At 42.7% G+C, this 12085-nt stretch overlaps 1 protein-coding gene across 37 annotated transcripts in view; it reads left to right on the forward strand.

Moving 5' to 3' along the window:
- Positions 1 to 12085, forward strand: part of NRXN1 (neurexin 1) — a 1247341-nt gene that overhangs the window by 779599 nt on the left and 455657 nt on the right. For 4 of the 37 annotated variants that reach the window (XM_048842915.2, XM_048842916.2, XM_048842917.2 and 1 more), the window contains exon 1: positions 6852 to 7558. The exons of 32 other annotated variants lie outside the window; for them this stretch is intronic. In XM_048842915.2, coding sequence (XP_048698872.1) covers positions 7321 to 7558 — 238 coding nt within the window. In that variant the 5' untranslated portion in view covers positions 6852 to 7320. Of the gene's footprint in view, positions 1 to 6851; positions 7559 to 7629; positions 7780 to 12085 lie in introns of those variants that run through there. One more of the 37 variants, XM_048842919.2, reaches the window with a different exon arrangement.

Genomic DNA, 12085 nt, shown 5'->3' on the forward strand with positions numbered 1-12085 from the left:
ATGGGCACTACATTCGCCTTTTTCCAGTCGTCCGGAACCTCCCCGATCACCATGAGTTTTCAAAGATAATGGCCAATGGCTCTGCAATCACATCTGCCAACTCCTTTAGCGCTCTTGGATGCAGCGCATCTGGCCCCATGGACTTGTGCTCATCCAGCTTTTCTAAATAGTCCTAAACCACTTCTTTCTCCACAGAGGGCTGGTCACCTCCTCCCCATACTGTGCTGCCCAGTGCAGTAGTCTGGCAGCTGACCTTGTTCCTGAAGACAGAGGCAAAAAAAGCATTGAGCACATTAGCTTTTTCCACATCCTCTGTCACTAGGTTGCCTCCCTCATTCAGTAAGGGGCCCACACTTTCCTTGACCACCTTCTTGTTGCTAACATACCTGAAGAAACCCTTCTTGTTACTCTTAACATCTCTTGCTAGCCGCAACTCCAAGTATGGTTTGGCCTTCCTGATTTCACTCCTGCATGCCTGAGCAATATCTTTATACTCCTCCCTGGTCATTTGTCCAATCTTCCACTTCTTCTGAGCTTCTTTTTTGTGTTTAAGATCAACAAGGATTTCATTGTGAAGCCAAGCTGGTTGCCTGCAATATTTACTATTCTTTCTACACATTGGGGTGCTTTGTTCCTGTAACCGCAATAAGGATTCTTTAAAGTAAGGCCATCTCTCCTGGACTCCTTTCCCCCTCATGTTATTCTCCCAGGGGATCCTGCCCATCAGTTCCCTGAGAGAGTCAAAGTCTGCTTTTCTGAAGTCCAGGGTCTGTATTCTGCTGCTGTCCTTTCTTCCTTGTATCAGGATCCTGAACTCGACCATCTCATGGTCACTGCCTCCCAGGTTCCCCTCCACTTTTGCTTCTCCTACTAATTCTTCCCGATTTGTGAGCAGCAGGTCAAGAAGAGCTCTGCCCCAACTTGGTTCCTCCAGCACTTACACCAGGAAATTGTCCCCTACACTTTCCAAAATCTTCCTGGATTGTCTGTGCACCGCTGTATTGCTCTCCCAGCAGAGATCAGGGTGATTGAAGTCTCCCATGAGAACCAGGGCCTGCGATCTAGTAACTTCTGTTAGTTGCCAGAAAAAAGCCTCATCCACCTCATCCCCCTGGTCCAGTGGTCTGTAGCAGACTCCCACCACGACATCACCCTTGTTGCTCACACTTCTAAACTTAATCCAGAGACTCTCAGGTTTTTCTGCATTTTCATATTTGAGCTCTGAGCAGTCATACTGCTCTCTTACATACAGTGCAACTCCCCCACCTTTTCTGCCCTGCCTGTCCTTGCTGAACAGTTTATATCCATCCATGACAGTACTCCAGTCATGGGAGTTATCCCACCAAGTCTCTGTTATTCCAATCACATCATAATTCCTTGACTGTGCCAGGACTTCCAGGTCTCCCTGCTTGTTTCCCAGGCTTCATGCATTTGTGTACAGGCACTTAAGATAACTTGCTGATCATCCGTCTTTCTCAGTATGAGGCAGGAGCCCTCCCCTCTCAGGCTCTCCTGCTCGTGCTTCCTCCCGGTATCCCACTTCCCCACTTACCTCAGGGTTTTGGTCTCCTTCCCCCGGTGAACCTAGTTAGAAAGTGTCTAGGAAAATGTATACTCATATTAGGATTCTTTTCAATTTATATATATATATATGATCTGTTGATTAATCACAGTTAACTCACGTGATTAACTCAAAAAAATTGTGATAAAAAAATGAATTGCGATTAATAGCAGTTTTAATTGTATTGTTAAACAAGAGAATATCAATTGAAATGTATTAAATATTTTGGATGTTTTTCTACACTTTCATATTATTTTGTATTCTGTGTTGTAATTGAAATCAAAGTGTATATTTTGATTACAAATATTTGCAATGTAAAAATGATAAACAGAAGAAATAGTATTTTTCAATTCACCTTATACAAGTACTGTAGTGCAATCTCTTTGTTCTGAAAGTGCAATTTACAAATGTAGATTTTTTTTGTTACATAACTGCACTCAAAAAACAAAACAATGTAAAACTTCAGAGCGTACAAGTCCACTCAGTCCTACTTCTTGTTCAGCCAGTTGCTAAGACAAACAAGTTTGTTTACATTTACAGGAGATAATACTATCCTCTTCTTATTTACAATTCACCAGAAAGTGAGAACAGGCATTTGCATGGCACTTTTGTAGCCATCATTGCAAGGTATTTACATACCAGATATGCTAAACATTTGTATGCCCCTTCATGCTTCAGTGACCATTCCAGAGGACATGCTTCCATGCTGAGATGCTCATTAAAAAAATAATGCATTGATTACATCTGTGACTGAACTCCTTGGGGGAGAATTGTATGTCCTCTGCTCTGTTTTACCTGCATTCTGTCATATATTTCATGTTATGGCAGTCTCGGATGATGACCCAGTACATGTTGTTGTTCATTTTAAGAACACTTTCACTGCAGATTTGACAAAACACATAGAAGGTAACAATGTTCAGTACTTTAGCATTTAATTTCAGAAAGAGGAACTACACAAAAATGAGGAGGTTAGTTAAACAGAAATTAAAGTGTACAGTGCCAAAAGTGAAATCTCTGCAAGCTGCATGGAAACTTTTTAAAGACACCATAATAGAGGCTCAGCTTAAATGTATACCCCAAATTAAAAACCATAGTAAGAAAACCAAAAAAGAGCCATCATGGCTAAACAACAAAATAAAAGAAGCAGTGAGAGGCAAAAAGGCATCCTTTAAAAAGTGGAAGTTAAATCCAAGTGAGGAAAATAGAAAGGAGCATAAACACTGGCAAATGAAGTGTAAAAATACAATTAGGAAGGCCAAAAAAGAATTTGAGGAACAGTTAGCCAAAGACTCAAAAAGTAATAGCCATTTCTTTGTAAGTACATCAGAAGCAGGAAGCCTGCTAAACAACCAGTGGGGTCATTGGTCGATTGAGGTGCTAAAGGAGCACTCAAGGATGATAAGGCCATTGCGGAGAAACTAAATGAATTCTTTGCATGAGGATGTGAGGGAGATTCCCAAACCTGAGGCATTCTTTTTAGGTGACAGATCTGAGGAACTGTCCCAGATTAAGGTATCATTAGAGGAGGTTTTGGAACAAATTGATAAATTAAATAGTAGTAAGTCACCAGGACCAGATGGTATTCACCCAAGAGTTCTGAAGGAACTCAAATGTGAAATTGCAGAACTACTAACTGTAATCTGTAACCTACCATTTAAATCAGCTTCTGTACCAGATGGCTGGAGGATAGCTAATGTGCCACCAATTTTTAAAAAGGGCTGTAGAGGTGATCCCAGCAATTACAGGCCTGTAAACCTGACTTCATTACCGGGCAAATGGGTTGAAACCATAAAAAAGAACAATATTGTCAGACATACAGATGAACATAATTTGTTGAGGAACAGTCAACATGGTTTTTGTAAAGGGAAATCATGCCTCACCAATCTTCTAGAATTCTTTGAGGGGGCAACAAGCATGTGGAGCCAGTGGATACAGTGTACTCAGATTTTCAGAAAGCCTTTGACAAGATCCCTCACCAAAGGCTCTTACGCAAAGTAAGCTGCCACAGGATAAGAGGGAAGGTGCTCTCATGAACTGATAACTGGTTAAAAGATAGGAAACAAAGGGTAGGTATAAGTGGTCAGTTTTCAGAATGGAGAGAGGTAAATAGTGGTGTCCCCCAGGGGTCTGTTCTGGGACCAGTCCTATTCAACATATTCATAAATGATGTGGAAAAAGGGGTGACAAAATTCGCAGATGATACAAAATTACTAAAGATAGTTAAGACCCAGGCAGAGTGTGAAGGATTTCTCAAAACTGGCTGACTGAGCAACAAAATGGCAGATGAAATTTAATGTTGATAAATGCAAAGTAATGCACATTGGAAAGCATAATCCCAACTATACATATAAAAAGATGGAGTCTAAATGAGCTGTTACCACTCAAGAAAGAGATCTTGGAGTCATTGTGGATAGTTCTTTGAAAACATTCACTCAATGTGCGGCGGCAGTCAAAAAAGCAAACAGAATGCTGGGAATAATTAAGAAAGGGATAGATAATAGGACAGAAAATGTCATGTTGCCTCTGTATAAATCCATGGTATGCCCACATCTTGAATACTGTGTGCAGATGTGGTCGACTCATCTCAAAAAAGATATATTGGAATTGGAAAAGGTTCAGAAAAGGGCAACAAAAATGATAGGGGTATGGAACGTCTTCCGTATGAGGAGAGATTAATAAGACTGGGACTTTTCAGCTTGGAAAAGAGACAGCTAACGGGAGATATGATTGAAGTCTATAAAATCATGACTGGTATAGAGAAAAGTAGATAAGGAAGTGTTGTTTACTACTTCTCATAACACAAGAACTAGGGGTCACCAAACAATATTAATAGGCAGCAGGTTTAAAACAAATAAAAGGAAGTATTTCTTCACACAACGCACAGTCAACCTGTGGAACTCCTTTTCAGAGGATGTTGTGAAGTCCAAGACCATAACAGGGTTCAAAAAAGAACTAGATAAATTCATGGAAGCTAGGTCCATCAGTGGCTATTAGCCAGGATGGGCAGGAATGGTGTCCTTAGCCTCTCTTTGCCAGAAGATGGGAATGAGCGACAGAGGATGGATCACTTGATGTTTACTTGATGGATCACTTGATGATTACCTGTTCTGTTCATTCTCTCTGGGGCACCTGGCACTGGCCACTGTCAGAAGACAGGATACTGAGCTAGATGGACCTTTGCTCTGACCCAATAGGGCCATTCTTAATGTGAGATTTATGAAGATAGCTGCAACACTCAACCCAAGATTTAAGAATCTGAAGTGCCTTCCAAAATCTGGAGGGATGATGTAGGGAACATGCTTTCAGAAGTCGTAAAAGAGCAACACTCCAATGCAGAAACTACAGAATCCAAACCACTAAAAAAGAAAATCAGCCTGCTGGTGGCATCTGACTCAGATGATGAAAATAAACATGCGTCAGTCGTCACTGCTTTGGATGGTTTTCAAGGAGAACCCGTCATCAGCATGGAATGGTGGTTGAAGCATGAAGGGGCATATGAATCTTTAGCTCATCTGGCAGGTAAATATTTTGCTACACCGGCTACAACAGTGCCATGAGAACACCTGTTCTCCCTTTCAGGTGACATTGTAAACAAGAAACGGGCAGCATTATCGCCTGAAAATGTAAACAAACTTATTTGTCTGAACGATTGGCTGAAGAAGTAGGACTGAGTAGACTTGCAGGCTCTAAAATTTTATATTGTTCTATATTTGAATGCAGTTTTTTGTACATAATTCTATATTTGTAAGTTCAACTTTCATGATAAAAAGATTGCACTACAGTACTTGTATGAGGTGAATTGAAAAATATGATTTCTTTTGTCTTTTTTCAGTGCAAACACTTGTAATTAAAAAATAAATATAAAGTAAACACTGTATACTTTGTATTCCGTATTGTAACTGAAATCAATATATTTGAAAATGTAGAAAAATTAAAAAATATTTAAATATGTGGTATTATATTATTAACAGTCGATTAATCAAATTAATTATTTTAATTTCATGATTAATTGCAATTATTTTTACTCACGTGACAGCCCTAAAATATAATATATATATATTAAAGTTTCTTTACTTTTTCATCCACTTTTTTTCTCTCACACATACTCACCCCATAGATCACAACACTGCTAAAAGCATAGCAGAAAACAGACAAAAGCCTGGAGCTGCTGGAATAAAGAGAGCTGAAAGTCTGTGGTTAACACACCCTGTTGTGTCCAGGTATGGTATTGCAAGGAATATGCTTCTACATTTGGTGGCTTCCAAAAAGCATCTGAATTTGTAATACATGTTCAATGAGCTACAATATACCTTGGGAATATCGTTTTCATTTGAATTATATAATTTCATAGTGAAACTTGAAATTTCTTTTTATGGCTTTTTTATATTGTTTTTAAGAGGAAGAGCATATGTGTTTATGTGCCTATTCAGCACACTAAATTCAGTATTTCAACATATTGGATTAAATCTGCAGCGATGCAGGCAAATGTTTTCTTCCATTGTTTTGTGCCAGCTGTTCCGGTATCAAAGCATTTAAATCACTTTCCTAGTTGTGTTTTGGTTTGCCTAGCTTTTCCCAGCCAGGAAAATGAGAACTCTTTGTTAGGAGTGATGTGTGTAATTACCAGCTCATCAAAACAGACGCTTGAGGAGATGGATAGTGGCAAGCCATGTTCAGCAGACCTGGTTTGAACACCTGGTGGGATAAGTTTAGTCCAATGAAAGCCCCCGAAGTCATTCTTTTAAAGCTGTAAGTGAGCTTTCTAGACACCGGCACATCCGACCCGTTGGAGGAGGGGAATGGTGCCCCGCATTAGACTAATTCGTTACCAGAATCTGATGGCAGATTAGGAGGGGTCGTTTGCTTATGCTCGCCGCACTGCCTGACACATGTTCCTTTAGTATGTGGCGTCTGAAAGGAAGAGAAAAAGCGGGGCGAATGGATTGGAGCTGAACTCAGCCTCCCTCTTTAACATAGGCTCGTCCTCTGCATTGCATCCAAGCTTCAGTGATTTGCTGTTCGGAGACTGCAGATTTGCATAGCACTTCTCTTCGCAAGCGTAGTTATCCCCCCTCCCCCCAACCCAGCTTCTTTCATAGGGGCGCACTATTCTCCTGAAAACATCCTCGGGTATGCCTGTCACCACTGAGATCGCCGGAGCAGCTGCCTGATTATTGCCTAGCTCTGTATGAGAGCGTGTGTGCGAGAGCGAGTGAGAGCGCGCTGGGCGAGCTTGTGCGCGAGGCTCCCCCGTTCGGAGCGGACTGGCGGGGCGAGCAGCGGGGTGAGTGTTCTCCCCTTTTGTGGCGCCGGCCGGCCGGCTGCTGCGCTTCCCCCTCCCCCTTTTTCGTATGGAGCACCACTGTGGCCTGACTGGCTCCCCTGTGGATTACTGAGGAGGAGGCGATGCTTGGCACACTTGTAACTGGGGAGCATTGCCAGTGAGCAGGAGCGCTGGGGAACTAGCGGTTGGTTGAGTGTGGGGGTTTGGTTTTGCCCCCTCTCCCTCGCTGGGAAGTCTCGGAACTGACTGGGTTCTCCGCCTGTGACGATGTTTCGGATTGTTTGGGGTAGAAGACGACCTGGACCCAAGGATCCCCGGAAGCTTTCCCCAAAGGAAGAGACGGCCCCCCTGCCGAAGTGAGCTGCCCCCGGGCGCGGGGTGCCTCTGTGCGCGCCTCTCTCCAAAGTTTGCCACCTTTGCTGCGGCTGCTGCTCCTGCCGGGGACCCCGCGGGCCGGCGCGCCGTGCAGCAGAGGATGGGGGGGCTGCTGAAATGCAGCCCGGAGCCGGGCCCCACCAGCAGTAGCAGCGGCGCCGGAGGTCGCCTGGCCCTGCTCTGGATAGTTCCACTCACTCTCAGCGGCCTCCTCGGGGTGGCGTGGAGCGCCTCCAGTTTGGGTGCTCACCACATTCACCATTTCCATGGCAGCAGCAAACATCATTCAGTGCCTATCGCTATCTACAGGTCACCGGCTTCCTTGCGAGGCGGACACGGTGGGTTCGGTGCCGGTTCGGTAACCCCGAGCTCCGCAGCCTGTGTGCATGTTGCTGGTGGTGTTTGTCTGGCCCATTTGCTGTCCGTGAACCACGGCCCTCTTTGGTCCTAGTGCCAGTGATCCACAGGGGCAGGGAGCTACTCTCAATGGTCCACAGGGGTCAGAGATCCATAGGGGGCAAGGATCTGCTGTCAGTGAGCCATAGGGCAGGGATCTACGGTGAGTGGACGCGTGGAGGGGGGGATGCGGGTCACCCCCCACTCCCCATTGTCCGTGGAGGCGCCCCTGGGGTCGGTCTGAACATGGGCATGTGGGGGGCGGACTTAGGTGACTGACATTTGTAAATGAACCCTCCCCCTGACCCGCCTGCTGCTGAGAAGGAGGGAGAGCCCCAGATCAAAGGAGTCCCCAGCGCAGGGTCCCAGGAGACGCTGTTCGGCTTGGCTGAGTGGGAGCTCCCTCCCAGTTTACTGCAGCCCAAGCTGGGCCAGCTCCGCGGATCCTTCACCTCCTGAAGCCGGTTTCTCTTGGCTTGGCTCCGCCGCAGGGTCCGGCACATGCAGGGAAAGAATCGAGAGTCTACTGGGCTGACCCGGTTCAGTTGTGGTCTGCATGTGTCCTCTGGGATTCCTTGGCACTCCCCAACCCTCGTGCCCTCACCCCCCACCCAATCTTCCCTTCTCCGAGTCATCCAGGGTCTCTAGGATAACAAAACTGCCTTTCATCAGGCACCACACGAAGATGCGGTGGACATTATTTCATGTCACCTTTAGAATTTAACATCAGTAGAATCAGAGTCAGTGAAACAAAAGATCCCCCAAGTTCAAATGAGCTGGGGACGGAGCGTGGCGTATGTATTGTTTAAAAGGCGTCTAATAATAATGTTCTTTTCAATTAATCATTTTGGTCTAAAGTCGATGAACTAAAACATGAGGCCACCGATTAGACAAAGGATCAGCAAGGAAGTAAGCATCTAAATATTGAGAGGGGGATATAATGGATATGCACACTACCATAGCCAGGGAAGGGCAGTAAAGTGACTAAGATGAAATTCTTTGCAAGTCCAATTAAGCTTTTAGTTCAGAATTTACAACGATAAAGAATGGTTTTGGTTTCTAAAGTGAGATACTCCTTTGTACCACACTATGTCTGGGCCTTTCTATGCGCAAATATAAGCACATGAAGATATAAATATCCATAAATATATGAAAAATTAAATATATTTTCACGACTAACAAAATTAGTTTAAAGACTGCTAAGCATACGGCTATATTTTAAGGGTTTGAGCGAAAGTCTCCCTTTGCTTGAAAACCTTGACTTTTGATTAAATAATGCAGCTTCATTCTTCATTTTCTCATCTTGCCATGCTTCCTTTTGCACTATCATGTGGTGTCATTTACAAGCTTTACAAGGTAACAAACGGATCTTATTAGCCTTTACATCTTTGTGCAAACTGCCCAGTTGCAGAGATTAGGCAGTTAGGGTACATTAGATTTTTACCAACATTTAACAGTGTCAGTAGATAAGTTTGTAGCAGTTATTTTTAAAATGTCATTTTATGTCTCATATACTTTATTATTAAAGTATGTAGAAATTACTTTTATACTTTTTTTTTGCTAATTAAAATTGTAATATTGAAAATGTGGTCTAAATCCAGAATAGCAACGACATTCAGACCTATAATCTCTTCAGTATACCCAGAAATCTCAGAATACTGCATGTTGTACTTAGGTGGGGAAAGCTGACTAATATCTCTTTCTGTTCTATTATTGGACACTTTGTGAAATCATTTAATAGCTTTCTAACAAATTTAGAGATGGATGAAGGGTGGGGGGAAAAGGAACAAGTAATCAAATAGTCTCCAAAATAGATTTCATTAGGGAATGTGTAAAGATGGCATACCTTGTCTAATTTTTAAAATTACCTTAGATTCAATTGTAGGTGTGTGGCGAACAGGAGGTGCTCTGCAGGAAGGGAATAAGTCAGGATGAGTAATAGTAATAATTAATAATTTATTATTATTATTATTTTATTATTAAATAATACATGATGGAGTTACCAACCTTTAGGGGGTTGTGGGGAAACTACTCCGTAAGTAAAAGTAGCTGATTTTGCAAGATTCAGGATAGTACATGTCCCACACATCTCAGGGATCAGAGTGCATTTGAGAGTTTTTGCCTTAATCCTAAAGTACTTTGCATTTGTGCATTTAAAGCAGACACCCTATCATTTCTCAGTATTTTAAAAACATTTAATTTCTATCATTAATAATTCTCCACTTTTTTCCATAAGCTTCACTGAGGCATTTTGCCTTCTGGCTGAGCTGGGATGGACGTAGCCCCTGAAGAGCTCAGCAGTGTAGCTCTGAGCATCAGCCAAAGAGGGTTGCTTGTGAAAGAGAAAGAGACAGACTAGGCCCTCATTCCTTACCCCAGGGGCTGAGTGAATTTCCTCTATAGTGCTTCTAGCCCATGCTGGCTTGGGGGGTGAGGCAGTGAATTTTGATCCTCAAACTTGCCTTCCTGCAGCAGTGGACTTTGGAATTAGCTCCATTAATTCTTCAGCAGTATTTTCATTCTGATGAAATGTGATCATGTGTAAACATTACAGTCCTTATGGTGACCTCTAACTGTCTTTTTGACACTGTTACTTGGGTAGTGTTTTCATACGATCACAGAAATTAGAGATAGAAACCACCTGTTACGACAGGTCAGCTTGCTGATCCCCTGTGAGCAATGTTCTTTCCAATGTTGTAATGTCAGGAGTATCAGAAGGAATGAGATGAGGCCACATTGTTTGTGTCCAACAAACTTTAACAAAGCCAGAACCCTCACTAGCAGCACCTGCTCTTCCCCCCCCTCCCCCATCATGGCTGGCAACAGATAGCACCTCTACCCAAAAGAGCATCTTATTTCAATCCTATTCCCCCAGCCTCCCTCAAACCACACCCACCTTGGTCTTGGCCACTCTGGTTTTAAAAGACACAAGCAATGGGGCCTTTGCTTTTTAGAGGACAATTCCACAGTCTTGCAGCTCTCACTTCTGTGAATATTTTTGCTGGAATTTTGCATTGTATTTTTTATGACACATTAACATGTTATTTTATTTTCCAGAAGTGTGCTTAGTAGGCAAATGTGTAGAATTCCAACCATGTAGTCATCTCTCACCTTTTTTGTCAATGAAGCAATTGAATCCCAACCCCTATTAACTATTAACATTAAAGTAAAAATAAAAGCTAAAATTAATTCAAATGCTTGAGCAAAATTATGTTTTACCCTGTGTTTTGCTTCTCATTAAACGTGGGTCCATGATGGACTTCTGGAAGGAGCCTTCTACTGAGATTATTCCTCAGATGTGTATGGCAAACTTAATCCCAGGCACAGTTAGCAAAACTCTGGTTCATAGTTCCTGTAGCAGGAGGAGAGAGGCAAATTGGTGATCTCTCAGCAAAGGTGGTTCCAGACTACTTAGTGTTTGCCAGGAAATAAGTGGCCTCTGAATAAGTTTCAGAGCATGAAACACTGGTGTTATATACTCACATCTCCATGTCCTATTTAAGAGGAAGGCTGTTGCATTCTGTGGTAGCTGAAGCTATCGGGCACCTTTTAGGGAAAGTCAAACAATTCATTGCAGTGCCTGTAGATTACAAAAGCACAGGCCCAAGGTGGCAAGGTCCACAATAAAAAGGAATGGTAATCTTAAATGGAGAAAGGCAGCCTTTGCCAAAGCTGGTATGTGAAAATCCAGGAACAGTGATGGATCCACTTCGAATCCAAGACTGCACATCACATCAGCAAAGATTGGACATATACTCCCAGCACAGTCACCACCATTACTTACTTATCTTTCTCCTGGCTGAAACATCTCTTCTATCTCAACTGGACTGAACCTAACCCCAGTTAGCTCCTGCCAACTTCTTCACTGGGAGAAGGAATATATTTCTACTACCAAAGGCCAGATCCTCAATTGGTATAAACTTCAGTGGAACAATCCCAGTTTACACCAGTTGAGAATCTGTCTCCAAGGGTCTGTTTGTAATCTCAGCTGTGTGATGCACATCACTACATTTTCTAAAATAATCTGTTGTGCTTGACCTTGGATTTTAGAACTGCGCTTGCAATTTAAGGGTCTCCTGTGTATATTTTTGTTTAAATACAATAAAAATAGAAGGTAGCTAATTGCATCAGCGTGTTTTTGCACACGCATTTCACCTTCAGAAATCTAGATTAAAATCCTGATTAGGTGATAACTCAAAATACATTTGGTGTTTTCCTAACTGAGCCTCAGTGGTTGTTTGCCCATATCATACGACTAGGCATGATTATACTTTGTTTAGTTTTTCTGGGAGGTTTTTTAAGAGGTCCACATTTTGGGGGATATACTCCTATGGGTGTTGCATGTCTGAATTGTGGTATACTAGTAGAGCAGTAGAGGGAAGCTTGCTCAATATCTATCTGCACTATGACTGTCTCTGTTATATCAGCCCCTAAATTTCATGTGCTCCAAATTTTAAATTGCAGCAATT

The sequence above is a fragment of the Caretta caretta genome, chromosome 3, assembly GCF_965140235.1.
Source record: "Caretta caretta isolate rCarCar2 chromosome 3, rCarCar1.hap1, whole genome shotgun sequence".
NCBI classification, from domain to species: domain Eukaryota; kingdom Metazoa; phylum Chordata; order Testudines; family Cheloniidae; genus Caretta; species Caretta caretta.